Source organism: Monodon monoceros, unplaced genomic scaffold, assembly GCF_005190385.1.
Source record: "Monodon monoceros isolate NGI ecotype Baffin Bay Population unplaced genomic scaffold, NGI_Narwhal_1 Super_Scaffold_6, whole genome shotgun sequence".
In the NCBI taxonomy this organism is placed as follows: domain Eukaryota; kingdom Metazoa; phylum Chordata; class Mammalia; order Artiodactyla; family Monodontidae; genus Monodon; species Monodon monoceros.
The window spans coordinates 37,817,632-37,838,510 of NW_021703783.1; the positions used below are offsets into that span (position 1 = coordinate 37,817,632).

Consider the following 20,879-nt stretch of genomic DNA (forward strand, 5'->3'; position numbering starts at 1 on the left):
TATCATCACTGCCAGGGAAGCGAGGGGGGCTGCACAGGAGCCACAAATGCTCCACCACCACCGCCCTCCACCTTAGTTCAGACTGTGGGGAGATGGGGTTGGGGCAGTCACCCTGCCAGAACTGCCTGAATCCTACCAACCTAATATTCAGCTGACTTGATAGGTAAGCAGTGTACACTCCCTGTTCCTAGGGACTCCAAGCATGAAATAGCAAAGGAGAAATCAAATATCCACATAAGACGACCCCTGAAGAGAAAAATTATACTTTTACGTTAACAAATATACACAATAGGGGCTTCCCTGGTGGCGCAGTGGTTAAGAACCCGCCTGCCAATGCAGGGGACATGGGTTCGAGCCCTGGTCCAGGAAGATACCACATGCTGCGGAGCAATTAAGCCCGGGCGCCACAACTACTGAGCCTGCGTGCCACAACTACTGAAGCCTGCGTGCCTACAGCCCGTGCTCTGCAACAAGAGAAGCCACCGCAACAAGAAGCCCACGCACTGCAATGGAGAGTAGCCCCCGCTCGCCACAACTAGAGAAAGCCAGTGCGCAGCAATGAAGACCCAATGCAGCCAAAAATAAAATAAACTTGTTAAAAACAAACAAACAAAAAAACAAATATACACAAGGTAACTTTTAAAATAGTGACAAAGGAGCTAGCTACAGCAGCAAAAATAAACTTTATCCAGTGTCTGTTCTCTCTGCAGGAGGTCATAGCTGAGCCTGAGGAAGCAGCAGATATCTGGAATAAAGACGGCTGCCCACTGGGCACTAAATTCAGAGATCCTCAGGAAGGAAAGATGGGGCCTCCCCTGACAAGATTTCCTAAAATCCTCTGGTAGGAATCTTTTATTATCCAGAAGCTGCAGGGCCTAGCGAGTAAGGTGACAGGCAGAACTGCAGCTTCATTTTCAGAACAGTATGAACAACTACATAGTAGCCAACGTGCAATAATCTTTAGGAAGTAAAGTGTGCTTGGACTGTGAAAGTCTGACCCTGAAACCCAAATCTAACTGAAGAGCTTCCTGCAGTTTAATCAGACTGCTTTCCTAGTATCTGTTATTAGGAGAGTGAGAGTTTTGCTGGTGAGGGAAGAGAGGAAGCTTTCTGGCCCTTGGGAAAGGAGAAAGACAGGCGGCCTGGGTTAAAGTCCCTGCAGGGATTTGGGAATGGCCTGAAGACAGCCCCACAGCACAAATGCTTGGTGGAAGGAGAGGCAGTGAGAAGGAGTGTGGAGAGAGGGAAGGGGCAGAAAGCCTTAGAAAAAGTGGGTGGGAAACGGGGACAGGTGAGCGGTGAAGGGACTTGCACATTTTACTCATGTCTGAATGTTACTTGTGAAGAATATACTATTATTTATGTAATGGTAAAACATGTCAAAAAAACCAAAAAAGTCAAGAAGTGGGAGACAACTCTGCCATTTAGTCTTTTTGTTCAGGATTCTAGGCAATTTTGGCTACCCTCACCATGATCCTAAGACCATTCCAGCCACTTTCCCTCCCTCTGGAAGGAAGTGGTTTTTGCCGCAAAGAGAGATGAACAAGACACCGGGGGCCATGGAGGGATTTGTTACAGGGCACCTGAGGGCAGCTGTGTCCAGCCCCCTTCACACTCACATACACGCACCCTCACTCTGCCAGCTCCTGGGCCCAGTTACCTGTCTGGTCCTCCAACAGGTAATACTGCTTCATGAGCTGCCAATGGGCCTGCAGAGCCTTGGCAGTACGGGCCAGGTAGAAGGCATCAGGGTGTCTGTGCAGCAGGTCCTGGAAGGTCTCCAAGGTGGGCTGGCTGGTCTGGAGGGCAAGAAGCACACTCTGGGCATCTGGGTTTCCTTGCTCCTGTCTCTGCTGTACCATCCGTGCCCCCTGCCCCAGTCCCCAGAAGGAGGTGGAAAAAGTGATAGCTACTGCCGCCCAGGAAGCCAGGCTTGGCTCTCCCTGAGGACCCGGTCCACAAAGGCCCTGTAGGTGTACGTGCGTCTCCAAGCAGTGGAGCCTCCCCGCAGTCAGTTTTCCAGGTTAGCCGGCTCCTGCCCTGCCCCTCGGCATTACCAGCCCTCAGCCTTACCGATCCCACTTTGCTCAGCAGCTGCTCTTCAGCCTTGCTAAACAGGGCCTTGCTCTGGATGGCGGCAATGGCCTCTGGGTGCAGCTGTCTCATGGCCTGGCAGGCCAGCCTGGGCAGGAGGGAGATAGAGGGCAGGGCAGGGTTGAAGGAAGGGTATCAAGCAATCTGGGGTTCCTACTTCTCCAAAGCCTGCAGGCCTCTGAGATCCAGAACTCAAAGATCCAGGCCCTCAACAGGAAGAGCCCAAGGCTTTAGCACAGGACCTGTGACCTCGTGCGTCTGCCAAAAACATCAACAGGCAACTCAGAAAACTCAGCTTCCTGTGTTCAACCCCGTGAAGAGGCTCAAGGGCACAGCCGCCTACAGGCCAGTCCGGAGGGAGATCCTGAGACCAGCTGCTGCTCCTGCCCCAAGAACTTTCTCCTTACTTGGCCAAAGCTGCCACCCACTAGCCACCTCCTCTTTCCCAAGCTGTGCCCTGCCCACTTCCTGGTGTATCAGGGCTGTGGCTATAGCTTAAGTGGTGACAGGGGCTGTGGAGTAGAAGATGGGTGTTAAGCATCCGACCAAATTCTGATGATGTCAAACGAAGTGACTGAGAAGGAAGAGTGTGTGTTGTGTGTGTGCATAGGTGTATTTGGACTATTGGAGCTGGAAGAGGCCCTGGTGCTCTTCTGTTCCAACTCCTTCTTCTGGAGGAAGAAACTGTGGGAGGTCAGTGTGGGAAGGCTGGGAGGTGACCGCCCCAAACCACAATGCACACGGTGGTAGAACAGGACTCCTGGCACTCATGTGGTGTTTTCTCTCATGCTACTTCGTTGGCTTCCAGGTCCTTGCTCCTGACATCCAGCCTGGATTAGCAGGGTTGGTATCAGGAAGCAGCTTCCCCCTGAAGCCTGGCAGGTCTCCAGTATCATCTCAGAAGATACAAGGCCCCAAGGAGCCCTGCCTCCCAGGCCCCTCCCCTGTACAATTCTTTCTGTTCAGGAGCCAAATTCTGGTGTCCCCAGTACCGCGCCGCTGCTGGGGCCAGCCCACTCACTTGGAGATGACAGGATCGTAGAGCAGGGCGTACCAGCGCTCCTGGACTTCCCGCAGGGTGAAGCGGCAGCTGAACTTCACGCCCAGGTGGACAGATGTCAGGTCATTGGTCTGCAAGGCCCCAGAGTGGTTTGCTCCAGCCTCAGAGCTGGGAAGAACCCTCCCGTGCCACCTACAGGACACTGCCGGGCTAGATGGGGGGCTGGGAACTGGAGGCTGCGGGGAGAAGGCGAACACAACCCCTGTGGTGGGAAGCACTACCTGCAACACGGCATTGATGAGCAGGAGGTCGTCCGCAGGCTTCCAGCGGCCCAGATCCTTGGTCACCTGGAGTGGCTGTTTGCTCTTCTTCACACGTTTGGTGAGTCCAGGGGCTGGGGCTGGGCTGGGCGGCACAGGGGTGCTGGGGGCCTTGGACACCTGGGCAGAGGGCAGGAGCAGAGTGAGCTCATCAGGGCAGCTAGGGCTTCAGGCCTAGAGCTTCACATACTGTGTGGCAGCTCCAGCCCCACCCAACAACAAGCCACAGGCAGGGGGCCTAGCTTTCCAGTGCCCATCCCTCCCCCTTCCCGCCCCCATCAAAGTACTTCTACACAGTCCTTGACCATATGGGGTCTTCTTTTTGCTGGTGGCGCCCCCCCCAACCCCAGCATGGAGGGTGGGTGGGGAGGATACCAGGAAAACTCTTGCTGGTACAGTGTCTGGGGCCAGAGCAATGCCACCTGGGGGTTATTTTTACAGCCAGCAATGCTCGGAACAGGCTGTCTGCTCCCAGAATAGATGCATGCTCTATGCCTCCCACACAGAATGTGATACAGGATGCACTGACAGGGTGGTGATGGGTGCAGCAAGAAAAGCAGAGTAGCGAGAGATGGGCTCCCAGGAGGGAGGCATCTGAGGTGGGCCGGGGCAGCTTGATCCTCTCACAAGCCTCCTCTGCAGGGCTCTTGCCAGCTGGCAAAGGTTGTGGGGAAACACAAAATCTGGCACTGGCCCCCACCCCTCTCCATTCCCCACGTCTCCCAATCCTTACCTTCTTCTTCTCACTGGAGGAGGGTTCACTCCCCGAACAGCGCCCTGGTTCCACCCCACTGGCCCCCTTTGCCCGGGTAGAGGACTTAGCCAGGCTGCTCTCCACCAGCTCATCGTCAAACTTCTTTCTCTTGATGAACCTGAGTAGAGTCCTACCCAGTGAACGCTCTGTGCCCCAACCCCAGTACCCACTCACACACACCCAGCCCCCAAAGTAGAGCAGGTTCCCAGCAGGTAGGATGCTAACTGCTCTGGCTCAGTGGATGGGGCATGGAACTGCTATGCTCCACCCCTGAGATGACAGTGTACTGCACCACAAAGATTTCCTGTCCAAAACCTAAGATCTCCCTCCCTTGCTCTCAGTCTCATTGGGAGGGACTTAGTAGGGACAGGAAAAGCACAAGAGTCTGCCAACAGTTGGGCTCCAGAGGGGCTCAGGGAGCCATTCCCAACAGGGGTGAAGGCATGCAGCAGTCTCAGTCTCTGGCCCTTCAAACCCTAGTACCTGGAGGAGCTTCTCCGTTTAGGGATGGTGCCCAAAGCCTGTGAGGAGGCCCGCTTCTGCCCTGCCAGTGACTCCTCATCCTCTGAGCGGCTGGCAGTGCCTGATGCCATCAGGGATGAATCTAGCAGCCCCTGAGAATCTAGAAGAAGAGAAGTGGTGAATCCAGGCCTCCTAAATGCCTAGCAGAGCCCTGAGCCTCTGTACATGGGACCCCTCCTCAGCCCCCCTTCCCCTGCCAGCCCTCTTGGTCCCTCCCCTGCTTCCTTGACACTTGAAGTTTTAAGGTGGGAGTTCCTTGGCCATCCAGATCCCATCTGGGCCCAGACCTTCCACGCTGGGCAGTTCTCCCGGTGCCACGTGTCATGTCGTGCAGCACATGGTGCTCAGGTCAGACTGGTGATGCCGACACACCGGGCTCTGGGCATAACTGCTCCCTCTGCCATCAAAATGCAGCCATGCCAAAGAGCGTCAGCTCAACAGCAAGTCAGTCAACTGTGGCCTCTGCTGAGAGGTACGTGGGTGGTGCTGGCCCAGGGGGAGGTGGCAATGCCCAGCCAGGACCGAAAGACACACGTGCAAGGCATGGGGTGGAATCAGCAGATGCTTGGCGCCTGAGCGTTTGGGGAGCTGGCCCGGCCTCATACTACCTTTGTCCATCCTCTCACAGTCCCAAAGCCACTGGTTCCAAACCACAGGGCTAGAAGGAAGGGTCCCACAGGTTCATCCAAGGATTCTGACCAGGTGAGCTTAGAGGCTGAGAAGAGATTCTGCAAAGAAGAAATGAGGCTCCCTGAGGCTCAGGTTTCGAACTGGCCAGCTTCACCTCCTTATACTGGAACAGGTCCCCAGGATCCCATAAGCTAGGGAAAACACCAGGAGAAGAGACACAATATATTCTGCCAATATGACCCTGATAAACCAGTAGCCTTTCGAAGGTCACCGACATCTCTGAGTCAGTGATAAAAGCTATGGACCCTAGAAAAATGTACACATTAGAGTGGTTCACAAACCACTCTAATTCTAGAGTGGTTCACAAACCACTCTAATTCTACTCATAGCCCCTAGGTTAAGGGCCTTGACTATAAACTAGCAAGAAACAGGGGATTCTTGGCTCACTTTTTGTCAGCTGCCCATTCAGCTCCCCTCCCAGCCCAAAGCAGGGAAAAGGAAACGGAGATTGAACTCCCACCAGTCCATCTCACTTTTTTTCATCTTAAGCTCTGGCTGAAGATTTAGTGGGTGGTACCTCGTGGAAGCTAAAAAACGCGGCTGGGGAACTGAGCAAATATCAACCACCCTGGGTGGGGGGCCCTCGCCTAAGCCCGGAGAACTCAGGTAGTAGGGACTCTGCGGAGCGCGCCGCTTCGGAGAGTCCCGCCCCTTCTGACCAGGGCGTCTCTCCGCGCAGCGTTCTAGCTCTGCCCCCAGGTGCGCTCCTCGCGCCGTACCATTTGATACGGCTGGGAATCTTGCCACCTGGGGAGAGGGTGATGGGCCCGATTCCGCGGGTAGACTGGGGCAGGGTCAGCGCCGCCTGCCTTCTCCGGCCCTCCACCCCTCGTTCTCCCCCCAAGGGCACACCCACAGTAGGGGATTAGTCCAGGTCTGTTTCACGGGCTCGGGATAGGAGTGGTGACGAAGTCAGCCCTGCAACGCAAAAGCAAAGCATCGAGTGAACCCCGATGCCCTCGCAGCCTTGGTTTAAGCCCCACGGGCCGGTGGCGGGGAAAGGGTGACTCCCAGACCAATTCTCACCCCACCTTCGGCATGCCACCTTTGCGCATGCGTAACTTCTAGGACCAGATTCTGGCCCGGTCCGGCCCACGCATGCGCAGATTATCGGGGCGCTCCCGGGGCGGGGCCCCAAACCTGGCGGGGTGTAGTCCCCAGCGGCACTCTGGAGAACTCCATTTCATCCCCAACTCTGCTCAGAACACTCAGAGGCGAACCGCGAAGTCTCACCATTCCTAGGCTGCCAGCTCCAACAATTTCTCCGCGGCGACGGCAGCAGCCGCAGGGCCAAAGCCGGCTTCCGTGAGGCCCGTCTACTTCCGGGTCTACGAACTAAGGGCTGCGCAACCCCTTCCGGTTCACCCCGGTAACTTGGGTAAGGGGGCGTGGCCGTGGCCGTGGCCGTGGTAGCGAAGGTCTGGCTGTTTTGTTAAGAGCCAGAATTAAAGGCTTTCCCAATTGGGACAACATATAGGGAGGCATCAGGGGTTATAGGTTACAGGTTGGAGAAAGTGATTAAAGGGAAAGTCGAGAATTGGGGCAGGATAGCCTGAGTAGCGAGATGAGGCAACGCTGGAAGGGGCTGGCCCGAGGGTGGGGCCGGGCGGCCGACTAGATTTCGGCTTCCGAATCTTGCAGCCTCCTGAGACATCTAGGACTCTTTGATAGTTTCTCAGGACCAATTATGGATTGTTTGATTCCACCAAAGGTTTTAGAGAAACTACTCTGTGGCAGGCCCTGTGCTAGGCACAACACGGGGAGATGATGTTGAGCTTCCTCCAGCCGGAGAGATGTGACATATAGAAGGGGCAGGGAGGTTGATGTCTAAGGAACGGAGGGAGGGTTGTAGGCCGCGGTTCTAGAAGGTAGAGGCCCTGGGAGAAGGAGTGCCCTTCCCATCAGCCCGACCCCACCTGGATTCCTGGAGGCAGCTGTGGGCCCCGGGAGGTAAGACGACCTAAGGATGCACCTTCAGAGGAGAGTGCCCTGGAGATGGGAGGACAAAACTACAGGAAAAGTTGGGAGTTTGGGGGTGTGAGAGCTATCTTGAGAAACCAGAAAGACTGTCCTCTAAAAGAGGGTTTCTATTTGTTTTATGCTTCCTTGGAGGGGCACAAAAGGGTAATAGCCTTAGAGAAACATACTGCGGCTCAGAATAAGAAAGATACAATTCCAAAGCTGTCCAGCAGATAGGGTGGTCCCCTCAGTGGAGGTGTCAAGCACACATCACCTGGACATTGCCAGGCGATTCAAGTGTCAGATGGGAGGCTAGCGCTTCTGGCCCTGACAGTGTATGATAGCCTTCTGCTTCAAGAGTCCCCTGTTCATTTGTGATCTTGCTTAATGAGTATTAACCTATTTTATTTCCCCTGAAAGATTGTGTTTTCTGATACAAGGTGTGATGGACTATACTAGATATAGCATAGTAGCTATACTAGGTGAGAGTTATCAGGGAGGTCTCTAAGGAGGTGACAGTTGAATTGAGATTTGACAGCTGATAAAGGACCAGTTAGGCAAAGGGCTGGGCTAAGATGACCTAGTCAGAGGGGACAGCATAACTCCAAAGCAGAAAAGAGCTTGGTGAGTTTGAGGAGGAGGAAGGAGGAAGGCTGGAACAGGATGATCAAGAAAAAGAGGAAGGTAGATGAGAATAGAGAGGTCATCAGGGCAGATCACATTAGGCCTTGTAGTTCATGGTATAGATTTTGATCTTTATTCTTTTTTTTTTTTTTTTTTGCGGTACGCGGGCCTCTCACTGTTGTGGCCTCTCCCGTTGTGGAGCACAGGCTCCAGACGCGCAGGCTCAGCAGCCATGGTTCACGGGCCTAGCCACTCCGTGGCATGTGGGATCTTCCCGGACCGGGGCATGAACCCGTGTCCCCTGCATCGGCAGGCGGACTCTCAACCACTGAGCCACCAGGGAAGCCCCCGATCTTTATTCTTTGTTTAAACAATTTTATTTATTTATTTATTTATTGCCATGCCGCACAGCACGCAGGATCTTAGTTCCCCCACCAGGGATCGAACCCATGTCCCCTGCAGTGGAAGCACAGAGTCTCAACCACTGGACCCCTAGGGAAGTCCCCTTGGCCCTTATTCTTAACGCATTAGAAAGCCCTTAAAGTATGACAAGCAAAAGCATCCATCCTGTGATATGATTTAAGTTTTTAAATGATCCCTTTGTCTACTTATGGAGAATGGATTGTAGGGGGGCAAGAAAGGAAGGAAAGAGATCAGATGAAGAGGCCATTGTAGCAATCCAAGTGAGAGAGGTAAACTCGGGGTTTAGCTGGGTTGTGGGGGCAGTGAAGATGGGCAGAAATAGTGACTTTGATGTATATTTTGCAGGTAGAATCACAAGGACTTACTGATGGATTGAATATAGGATATGAGGGAAAAGGAAGAATCAAGGATAAGATCTGGATTTGGGGCCTGAGTACCTGGATGGATATGAGACAACCCCCCCTCTTTAGAATATATCCAGAATCTGGTCATATCTCACCAGCTCCAACACTATTTCCTGATCTAAATACCCTGAATTCACCTTCTCTCACCTGGACTATTGCAAGAGCTCCCTAACTAGTCTCCCAGCTTTCATCTTTACCGCCTCTCCTCCAATTTCTTCACAGCAGCTAAAAGAAATGGAAATCCACTCATGTCAAGCCTCTGTTCAAAATCCTCCATCATCCTTGGAGTAAAAGCTCATGAGGTCATGACCTCATCTCCTGCTTCTCTCACTTGGTCTTTTAAAAGTTTCAGTCCCCATCCCCTGCATTTTGTATCCCTTCCCTGCTTTGTTTTTTCATTAGCATTTATTTTCTCCTAATGTGTGATGTAATTTACTTATTTTTTTCCTGTTTATTATATGTCCCCCAGCAGTAGAATATAAGGTCTATGAGGGCAGGGGGTTTTGCCTGTTTTGTTCACTGCTATAGTAGGTACTTAATAAATATTTGTTGAATAAGCATGTTAAATAAACCTAGGGGAAAGGGAAAGTCTGTGGGAGGAGGAGGTTTGTGTAGGCACAGAAATGAAGAGTTCTGTTTAGACATGTTAAGTATGAGATGCCTGTGAGGTATCCTGGTGGAGGTGTTGAGCAGAGAGGTGGGCACACTAGTCCAGTCACGGAGGAGACCTGGGCTGGAGATATACATTAGGGAATCATTCTCATGAAGATAGGATCTCTCTGCTGTTGGCTCAAATATACCTTCTTAGGAAGGCAAGTTTAATAAAGCTGTTGACCAGTACAAAGTTGCCTTTGGATTCACAATGCATTTTAAGTCAACATGAACTCTACTTGATATCTGTACACCTTTTTTTTTTTCTCTAAGGGAGGAGAAACCATTTGCAAAGGATGAGTCTCATACACAGACTGAATCTCTCTGAAATATCAATCCCCAAGGTGGAGAATCACAAACTTTATGAAACATCCGACTTATTTAACATGACAAAATGTATATATCTCAGTCCGAAAACCAGCATCACACTTAATGAGGAAAACTAAATTATTCCCATTGAAGTTAGGTATTCCACAAGGATGGCCCCTGTGACTATTTTTATTTAACACTGCTTTGGAAGTACTAGCCTACTTAATTACAGAAGAGAGAGGAATGAGATAAAAAAACTAGAGAAGAAGAGGTGAAATTACCATTATTTATTTATGATATAATAGCCTAACTGGAAAATCCAAGGATATCAACTGAAAAACTAATACAAATAAGACATTTTAGCAAAGTGGGTACAAATTAATATATAAAAAGTCAATGAACAACAGCCAATTAGAAAGTATATGAGAATAAAATGTATCATTTACAATAGCAATGAAAATGTAATGTAACCAAGAGTAATCTTAACAGTGTGCTAGATCTAGGTGCCCAAAACTAAAAATGCTATTGAAGGACACAAAAGGAGACATGAATAAATGGAAAGGCATACTCTATTTTTGGGTTGAAAGACTCACTGTCATAAAGACGTCAGCTCTCATTAATCTATAAATTTAACACAATCTAATTCCAACAGACTACATAACCTGAATACAAAGTTCATATGGAAATTTTTGCATCAAGAATAACCATGAACATTCTGAAAAAGAAAGTTAATGAAAGGGAATAGCTCTATTGGATATTAAACCAATAAAAGCTACAATATCTAAAATCGTAAAATCCAGAGGACACTAGTGCAAGCATAGACAATTTGATCAAGAGAACAAAATAAAGAGTCCAGAAATAGACACAAGACATTTAAAATGTTAGTATATGATAAAGATGGCATTCTCTATCAGTAGGGAAAAGACGGATTATACAGTAAGTGGTATTGAGACAATTGTGTAGCCACCTGAAAAAAAATAATGTGGTATCTCTACTTTAGTCCTTACGCTAAAATAAATCCATATGAATCAATTGTGTTTAAATAAATGTAAAATAGTAAAACTATAAATTTATATGTCGTAGTGGAGAAAATATCTCAGAATAGCACAAAGTTTCCCAAAGCATTAAAAAATACAATTCTGTCAACATAAAAATCTATAATTTCTGCAGAGCAAAAAACACCATAAACAAAGACAAATGGCAAACTGGGGGAAATATTTGCAGCTCATACCACAGACAAAAGGACTAATTTGCTCGGTATATACAAAATCCCTTCAAATCAATATGAAAAAGAACAAAAATCCAATAACAAAATGGGATGGTTAACATAAAAGGAAAGATAAATGGCTCTTAGACATATGAAAAAATGCTCAATCTCATACACAAGAAAATTGAAACTACATTTAGATATCATTTTTCACCTATAGACAGGCAAAAAAATCCAAATGTTTGACAATATGCCCTTGGCCTGGTTATGGAGAAACAGGCCCTTATATATGTTACCGGTAGAACCGTAAATTGTCAGTACTTGCCAAAATTACAAATGAATATAATTTCTAATCCAATATACTTTCACACATGCAAAATAAACTATATATAAAATTTTCAACAATAGCATTATTTACGGTAGCAAAAGTTTACAAACAATTCAAACATCTATCACTAGAGAACTACTTAAATAAATTATGGTCCACCATACAATGGAATATCATACAGCCAGGCTGAAGAGCTGTCGCACAAGTCTTTATAGGCCGTGATTAAATTCATGAAAAGCTATTAAAAAGTTTTTAAACGGGCGTGGTATGAGATCTGGATTTTAGAAAGATCTCTCTGGCTTAGTATGGAGCATAGACTGACAGAGCAAAACTAGAGACAGGGAGATCAGTCAGTAGCCTAAATTAGGGTAGTCACGAAGGAGAAGACACATAAAATGTAGACTGGATAGGGCTTGATAACAGACTGGGTTTAGGGGTACAAGAGATGAGGCACTGATGGTACCCTGGTTTCTGGCTTTGGCAGTAAATGGAGAGTGATAGTTATGCATTGAGATAGGGAGCATAAGTGGAGAAGCTCGTTTGGGTAAGAAGGAAAGATGATGAGTTTTATTTGGATGAATTGAGTTGGAGGTGCCAATGGGCAATCAGTTGAGATGCTTGGTTGGGTGTCTGGGTATACAGCTCTATGACTCCGGGGAGAGATTGGGACTAGGGATAAATTGGGGGATCGTCATCATATAGCTGATGTTTGAAGCCATAAGGGAAGATGAAGTCATCTTGGGATATCCTGAGGCATGAGGAGAGGTGAGGAGAGTGTCCAGGCCCTGAAGCGACCCCTGGAGTACGGGCAGAAGACTGTGCACTCCTACTAGAGCCAGAAGATTGTGGGGAACAGGAGGGAAACCGAGTATCACATGACAGAAGCAAGGGAAGACTGGTAGCGTTTTAGTGGTCCATGTCTCTCACTTGGTTATAATATCCTTAAGGACATAAACTGGGTCTTATTTTTGTTTTCTCCCTGTCTGCTCCATCCCCACCTTCAGTCAATACAAAGTTTTGCACATAATCGAGATGTCTGTGAACAAAATAAGGGCATGAATGAGTAAATCCATTCAAAGCTGGGTCTTTACACTATTTTAGTTCAAATCGTCACTACTGTTCCTCTGATTGGTCTCCCTGCATCCATTCTCTAGCCTCTCCACATTGCCACGGCTGCCTCTCTAAAGTGCAGATCTAGTAACATCACTCTTTTCCTTGAAAATCATCAGTGGCTTTCCACTGCTGAGGAAAATCCTCAGCTTGGCCTTCAAGCTCATCCAAACCCAATCTCAGCCCAGCTTTGTTCCTGTAACACCTGGCTTCTTACCCATGAACTACGCCACACTGACTACTTTTTGGCCCGTAAACATGCTCCGTGCTTATAGTATTCTATTCCCTCGGATTCCCCACCCCCCTGCCACCTGCGTTAGTTCTATCCATCCTTCAGCTTTCTGTTGAAATCCCACTTAGACCTGAAGGCCTTTCCAGACCCTCACTGCAATGAACGTCTCCTTCTCCTGTTCTCCAATTATTTTGCATCTGTATTACATCACCTGCCCTGTACTGTATTTGTGTTTGTTACATATGCCAGCTCCCCCCTATTTACTACCCTGTCTCCACACTGGACTGTGAAAAGGGATTGTGTCTCAGTGTCATCATTACATCCAGCCTTCATACAGTACCCTAAGTAATTGCCGAATAAGTGACGGGTGGATGGGTGGACGGTAAGTCCTTGGGAGTACAAGGACCTAGTTCTATTTATTTTTATTCCCTCTACAGTGCTTTGCATGTGGTGTGTACCCTATGTTTGCAGTAAGCTCCTTAGAAGTTTGTTTTATTGACTTTTATACTCTTACTGCCTAGTACAGAGCATAACATCACAGTGGGTGCTCAATAAATGTTTAAGGACTCAATAATTACTCATTTAATTTGCTCTCAGTAGCCTCCAGAGAGGCCAATGGCTTTGGCAAACAGTGTTTGGTATGTGCTTCTTGCCAGCTCTGACAGGTTGCCTTTGCAGGCCATTGACAAGCTATGTCGTGTAGTATGGCTAACAGACCAAATTAGGGCTGTCATGATGGTTAAGCATTTAACACAAAGAGATGCGGCTCTCCAGGCAGAAACACAGCCCGGAAGAAGCCTCAGAGGCAAGAGCAAGGCAGCTCAACTACGGAGGGATGGGATCACTTATTCCTTAGAGAAAATTCTGACTTGGTTTCTACTATGTGCACAGCACTCTGTACTGGAGGCAGCTACAGCTGTGAAAGCAACTGGGCATCTGCTCTTAAAGAGTTTAAGATCTGGGGGGATGAGGACAGCCCACCAATAATCCCAGAACAAAGACAAGACTGACCATTGCTGGAAGAGATGCATGAACAAAGGTTGAGAGAGCCTCCAGGAGAACGGGGGATCTTAGGGAGGATTAGGAGAGGCATCTTGGTAGGGGGAATAGCGTTTGTGCTCATTTCCTAAACTTTCCTGAATGCAAAAGGAGTTGTCAGTGTTCAACTGGTCTCCCTGTTTCCCCCTTCCCAGACTTCAGTCTGTTCACATCACTATGGCCGGAGCAATGCTCTTGAAGGTGAGGTCCGATTATGTCACTTCTCTGCTCAAAATTCTGCAATGGTTTCCATTTTATTCAGAGTAAAAAATGGCTCCTATTCTTTCAGAGTGAAAATAAAGTCCTTACCGTGGCCTACAAGGCCTTATGTGATCTGTCCCTCCAGTCATTCTCCAACACTTTCCTTGCTTTTCTCCTCCCACTCACTCACCTGGCACCAGTCACAATGGAGATACGGCCATTCCTTGACTATGCCAGGCATGCTCCCACCTCAGACTGTTCCCTCGGCCTGCACACCCTTCCCCATGGCTCGCTTCTTCATCTCCTTCAAGTCTTTACTCAAGTGTCATCTCAGTGAGGCCTATTTTATGCCCTGTTTTAAACGGTAACCTTGGGACTTCCCTGGGAGTCCAGTGGTTAGGACTCGGCGCTTTTACTACCATGGGCATGGGTTCGATCCCTGGTCGGGGGACTAAGATCCCAAAAGCCTAGCGGTGCGGCCAAAAAAAAAAAGGTAAACTCTACATTCTGGTACGTTACCCCTCGTCGAAATCTGTGTTTCTCCATGGTATCTTTTACTATCTGACATACTGTGTATTTTACTAATTTTTTATTTGTCCATTTTTGCCCAATAGAATGTAAGCTCTGCAAAATCACTTTTAAAAAAAAACAACTAGTTTCTTCAGCACTGTATCCCTAATGCCTACAATAGTGCCTAGTGTTAGTTACCCAATAGGTATTTGTTGAATGAATGAGGACGTGATACATGTTTGAAGAAGTCTTCAGGAAGGGATTTCTGGAGGAGTTCCTAAAAAATAGTTGCCTGAAGAATCACTGACAAGGAGAGATCTCTGAACTGCACAGCTGAGGACCCTGCTGGGGGTGAGTGGTCAAGTGAGGAGGAAGTGGCCCTAGGCTGAAGCCACCAAGAATTGTCTGCAGGATCCAGATGTCCAAAGGATGGGTCAGGAATCCCTTGTCTCATTCCCCTACCTTTGCCATACTAGCTTTCCTCACTCAGCCAAGCACCTTCTCAGATGAACTCCACCCAGCTTCAGCTGTGTCCATCCTTCAGCGGTTCTGATACTTTTCATTTGGCCCTCTTGTTCTCGGGGCCAGCCGAGGCCCTTCAACAAGCACTTTGCTGCCTCCTTGTGGCTCCTGCAGTAAAGGAACTCTCTTCTGAAAGTGAGGTGACAGAGGCCTACACAGGGACTCTTAGAATGGGGGCTGTGGGAGAGGAAACCTGAATCTTCTTGACCCCCATGGAGACCCTGAATTATTGGCAGCTGCCCTCCCGCCCACAGACATTACTGCTAATAGCGACGACCATCCCCTCAGCAGACAGCAGAGCCCTGACAGGTATGCCAGCTGGACTCAGCTTTGGTTGTTCCAGGTTAGGTCACCTTTGGGGGAAGAAATTTATTTATTTATTTAGCTGCGTCATGGGATCTTCGCTGCGGTGCGAGGGCTTCTCTTTAGTTGTGGCTCACGGGCTCAGTTGCCCTGTGGCATGTGGGATCCTAGTTCCCCGATCAGGGATAGAACCCGTGTCCCCTGCATTGGAAGGCAGATTCTTAACCACTGGACCACCAGGGAAGTCCCCTGGGAAAAGAATCTGAGGCAACAGTCAGATCCCAGGGCCTACCTTGAGGGGCATTCAGGCCAGTCAACTAGTATATCTAGCCTCTACCTACTCGGCCTCCTCCCAGCTCACAGCCAATAGTTTTTAAGGGGTGATGCAGCCACCAGCCAGCTCAGGGCCGGGTGTGTGTAAAGAGAGGAGGGGGCTGGGTGTGACACGAGTAGGAAGGCTGGGCACTGTGGAGAACTGGAGCCCATGCCCTGGAGGACACTGCTTAGCTGAGCCACTGCTCAGTTCCAGCCCGTTACTGTTTCTGCAGGTAACTGAAACCCACCTAAGCTAATATCAGCCCCTAAACAGGGGAATGTCCTGGAATACCACTGGGTTATCTTGTAGACCTATAAGGCAGGGATACAGCCAGGCCTCAGTAACCATCTGGCTGGCAAAGTTTCTGATGAGAAGACTTCTTACTTTCCTATGTAATTTGTTTTTCTTTCTGGCAGCTTTCAAGATGTTCTCTTATCTTTGGTTTCAGCAGTTAAGACTATGCTATGCTTAGGTGTGTTTTGTGTTTATCCTGTTTGGGGTTCTCTGACGTTCTTGGATCTGTGGTTTTTTCTCTTTCATTAATTTGGGAAATTCTTGGTGATCATCTCTTCATATATTTCTTCTGCCCCATTCTGTCTCCCTTCTTCTAGGACTTCAATTATGTGTGTTAGACCATTTGTCATTGTCCCACTCAAGTCGGTGCTTAGTTTTGGGTTTGCTCAATTATTCCTTTGTTTACTCTTTATGTTACAGTTTGTTTACATTTCTTCTGACTTAGCTTCAAGCTCACAGATTTTTTTCCTCTGCTTTTGTCCAGTTTGTTGATTAACTGGTTGAGGGAATTGTTCATCTCTGATATTAAGGTTTTCACTTCTAGCATTTCCGGTTTTCCATTTCTTTTTTACAGTTTCCTATTCTCTTCTCAAATTCCCCATCTGTTCATGCATGTTGTTCACCTTTTCCACTAGACTAGATCCTTTAACATGGTAAATATAGCTATCTCAAAGTCCCCAATTGATAGTTTCATCTTAGCCATGCTCATATTCTTTTTTTTTTGCGGTACGCGGGCCTCTCACTGTTGTGGCCTCTCCCGTTGCAGAGCACAGGCTCCGGACGCGCAGGCTCAGCGGCCACGGCTCACGGGCCCAGCCGCTCTGCGGCATATGGGATCTTCCCGGACCGGGGCACGAACCCATGTCGTCTGCATCGGCAGGCGGACTCTCAACCACTGTGCCACCAGGGAAGCCCTCTTTTTTTTTTTTCAAGAAGATGACTCCTCCAATCATAGTCATGCTCATTCTTTTTCTGACTTTTTCTAAGTTGGCCTCCCCAGCACATGGAACACACCAGACCCTGCATGGCTTTCACCTCCCTGGCTCTTTGGTTGGGTTGTTTACAAAAGGTTTTTATCCCTTCCACTTCACCGATGTCTCCTTGAAGGTCACAGTCAGGGCTAAAGTAGACCCTTCTCTCATGCCCCCTTTCACATTAGTGTTGATTCCTCATCTTGGAGAACCCTGAGGCCATGAGCCATGTAAGCAGAGATATGGCCAACTCCCAAATCTGGCTTGAAGAAATACGCCAGTACTCCTTCTCATGCCCTGGCTTCCCCAAGTTTTTTTGAGGCAATATCTTGTTTGACCAAATACATCAACTTTGCTCTGAAAAAAAAAATGAGGTTCTTGGATAGTATTAAATAACCTCATTACCAGAAAAACACCATATACTATATCTATATATCTCCTTGGGTTTCAACCCAGCTTGGCCATCTATCAGACACTCTGCTTGTTTGCCAGAGAGCTTGCTAGAGGACAACCAAAAAGTCAAAGTCCTCCATCACTGGGGCAGGTTTAGCTGCTGGGCACCTTAATTTAAGCACAGTGCCGAAAGCGTATGGAAACATCTGAAACCTTTAAAAATGTCATTGGTGGGACTTCCCTGGTGGTCCAGTGGTTAGGACTGCACGCTTCCACTATGGGGGGCCCGGGTTTGATCCCTGGTCAAGGAACTAAGATCCCACATGCCGAGGCTTAAAGAATAGATAGTAAAAATAAATAAATAAATAATGTCATTGGCACCAAAATACAAAAATATATGTAATTAAATGTTTATAAAACATAATACTGTCAGTTTCATTATTCTGTCAAATTTAATATTCAGAATATTCTCATCTTATTTACAAAACTTGTTAGATTTCATCTCTATGCATGATGATTGCTGAGAAGTCACAGCCAACTATACATTAAAAAAACTTACTCATAGTCGTTTAATTTCCAAAGCAAAGTTATAAAATTCCCTTCAAATTATTTATAAAGCAATAAATTTAGTATGAGGGCATTTTAATATGTTGGCTACAGTGGGGTGAGGCCTCCAGAAAATAAGCCTGAAAGGCTAGACATGGCCCTTCCCTGCCACAGCTGTCCCATGTGTGTGACCTGCATCAGAAACGCCTCTCACCTTCCTCCCTCCGCCAGGCTTCCTTGTGATACGTTGAGCTGTGGTTCAGAAATTAAATCCTACTCTGGCATCATCCAAGGGCCATCAGTTTGCATCCAACATCCTCCTTTTCCTTCCAGAATTTCAACCTTAAGCAAGGATGGGTGTTCCATTCCTAAGAAACAGAATCACTGGATTGTGGGGCCTCTGAGAACAGGGTAATTTCCTAGCTAACGTTTTATCATGCCTGGTCCCTAGGTCTGGTCTGGCTAGGCGGGAGGAGGGGGAGGGGAGTGCAAGGGAGAGTGAGGATGGGGCGGTGCTCGTAAGCTGTATGAACCAACCAAAGTAGTGTCTTCCCTGAATTAAGACAATTAATTAACGGACAGGGATGGCCTCCTAAGCCCACACCATCTAGATTTGGAACCTCCGTGTCTCTATCTCTTCCATCTTTGTCCTCACTTCTTAGAGATGCACTCACCTTTGCTCCCACACCCAGTCACACCTTGCTCTGACTTGTACTCAGTACCTTCTCCTGTTCTTACCTTCTGAGTTTCACAATCATCATCAGTATATCTGTCACGTATTTGTCTGTGTCTCTGATTGATTTTAGAGTTACTGAGCCCTGCTGTGTGCCAGGCACTAATTATGGCCGTCTTGGCTGGTCGGCTCCCAGAGGGCAGACACAACACTGGGGGGATCCTCTGTGACTGGTGTCTAAGTCAGTGGCCAGGTGGTCATGCATCTGGTTTCAAAAATGAGTGAGTTGAGGAGGTGTGGGTTTTAGCAATGAGGCAGAAAATTTTAAAAACAAACACATCTCTATTTTATTAAAAATGTACAGTTTGGGGACTGAAGGAGAAAAGTAGTGTTTCTCAAAGTTCTAGGATTACTTAGCAGTACCCAGAGTGTTTGTTTAAAAACACCAGCTGGGAATCTGCATTTGGAACAACTTTGAGAATCACTGGTTAAGGCATGGAGCAAGGACTGCAATTGTCTCGATCCTTCTGGCTTTTTAGGGTTCCGGGGAAGGACTCGTTTGACTTTTTACAAACAAGCTCAGCTGGCTCCTCTGGGTGTTCTTGGCCTTCCTTTCTTTGGGTCACTGAGGCACTGAAACAGTTAATACAGTTACCGGTTGGGAAGCAGATGAAACAAGGCCCTGAAATGTGAGTGCCCACCCAGCCCACCCGAGAGCTTCCCTGGTCGTCTCTGGGAGACCAGCCCAGGGCTGGGCCCAGACTGACCCAGATGTGGAACTGCTTAACACAACATTTCTGCCATATCCCAGGGGCTCTGCTTCTTTTCTTGTGAATCTTCCTCCCGTTTCACGTTACAGAATACTCCCTCTTCCCTCCCCTCACTCTTCCCTGCTCCTTCCTACCCATCCACGTTTCTTCCTCTCCACCCCCATCTTGGTTCCTTCCCAGAAACCAAGTTTATAAGCTCTCTCTTCTGTCGGCACCACGTTGGAAGTCTGTGAATCCACAATCACTGCATCTCAGCACACACGTGTGAACCATCGTGTACTTTGTGCAGAAATAGGCTCTGAGCAAGGGAGGGCAGGGCAGTTAGAGTCGAGGTTAAGATACTTCTCCAACTGCAGACAGCGCTCGGTGTGTACAGGCACATAGCTATCTTACCTGTCAGACAGACAGTCCAGGGGAGACACCTGTAAGACAAAGCAGAAAAAAGATCTTGGAGAAGGGCGTCTGCTGGTTTTTGAAGGACACGGTCCCAAATCACAGAGGGAAGATTAATAGCCCTTCCCCACATGCTGAGAGGACACCCCGGCGGGCGTTTGATGAGACAGGTTGCCAATGCCAGGCAGACCAGGAGAATGGGACAGTCGGTGCGAGGCTGGCCCTAGTTATGAAACTAGCTGGTGCTGTGAACTGGACAACTTGGCCAGGGGACCTGGTGAGGTCAGCAGGATCGTGAAGAGGTGAGTGACCTGGACCCACACAACAGGTGGGCCTGCAGATTTGAGGTGGGCCAGGGGCAGGCAGCCAAAGAGAAGGTGCACTTTTGGGAGTGGAAACAGTGTGTCTCCAGAGGTGCACACGCACGGAGAATGCACAAAGAAAGCAGCACGACCACCACCCTAGGGCAGCAGTAGCCTGGGCAGCGGCAGATTCTCATGCCACAGCAGCAAGATCCCAAGACAATGTAGGCAGCACCCACACTAAAATCTCGAGGACCAGCTTGACACACAGGTAGGTGGTGCCAACCTGGCATGTGGATAAAGAAGACAGAAGCAGCAGGGCTTGGTCTCTACACCTGGTAGTGTGATAAACTGAAAAAACTGCTGTAGAGTTTGAAAAAGGGGAAGAAAATTGTATTCACCTAAATTCCCCTGGAAAGGAGAAACTGTCTTTGCTGGGAACAATATTTTGATTAGTGCTTAAGTCTGAAGCTGAGATCCCAGTGGCGGCATGGGTGTAGGTGGAACAGCTCTGCATGAGAGACGGGAAAGAGTTTTTGAATTTTGCATGTTAAACCAAAGAGAGAGGGGAAGAAAGGAGGCTGCTCTTCGGTACTGTTCACTGTGAGGCCCTTTCCCTATCGCCCCGCTAAATTTTCAGAAAGTTATGAAGATCGTGAAATGCTTGGGGTCAAGTGGAGTGTGTATACTTGATATTTATGTGCACATATTCACGTGTGCGGGGTTGGTGCCTCAGGTTGAAACAGATGACGAGCAGAGCCCAGGCACTGGCAGGGATGCAGAGGGAGAGAAGGCGCTCAGAGAGGAGAGATACCACTATAGGGGTGCTAGAGGCAGGGGCAAGTTTAGCCAAATCTCAGCAGGGTGCGGCCCCAGTTGATTTCTGGGTGACTAAATTCTGCCAGTGTCGTTTTGGTTATTCTCAGTTCTGTTTGCTGTATCCAAATCAACTAACAACAACAACAACAACAACCACACACACACACACACACACACACACACACACACACACACACACAC

At 48.4% G+C, this 20,879-nt stretch overlaps 1 protein-coding gene across 5 annotated transcripts in view; it reads right to left on the reverse strand.

The window, feature by feature from the left end:
• MCRS1 (microspherule protein 1) overlaps positions 1-6,711 on the reverse strand; it is a 10,095-nt gene extending 3,384 nt beyond the window's left edge. For 2 of the 5 annotated variants that reach the window (XR_003791214.1, XM_029206321.1), the window contains exons 1-9: positions 6,614-6,696; positions 6,100-6,298; positions 5,299-5,418; positions 4,652-4,790; positions 4,148-4,286; positions 3,376-3,534; positions 3,116-3,225; positions 2,074-2,182; positions 1,661-1,799 (exon numbers count right to left, since the gene is read on the reverse strand). Coding sequence is in view for 4 of the 5 variants with exons in the window: in XM_029206321.1 (XP_029062154.1) it covers positions 1,661-1,799; positions 2,074-2,182; positions 3,116-3,225; positions 3,376-3,534; positions 4,148-4,286; positions 4,652-4,790; positions 5,299-5,308 (805 nt within the window). In the remaining variant the exon portion in view is untranslated. Of the gene's footprint in view, positions 1-1,660; positions 1,800-2,073; positions 2,183-3,115; positions 3,226-3,375; positions 3,535-4,147; positions 4,287-4,651; positions 5,419-6,099; positions 6,299-6,613 lie in introns of all 5 variants that reach the window. The other 3 variants (XM_029206322.1, XM_029206320.1, XM_029206323.1) reach the window with 3 other exon arrangements.
• Positions 6,712-20,879: the final 14,168 nt, after the last annotated feature.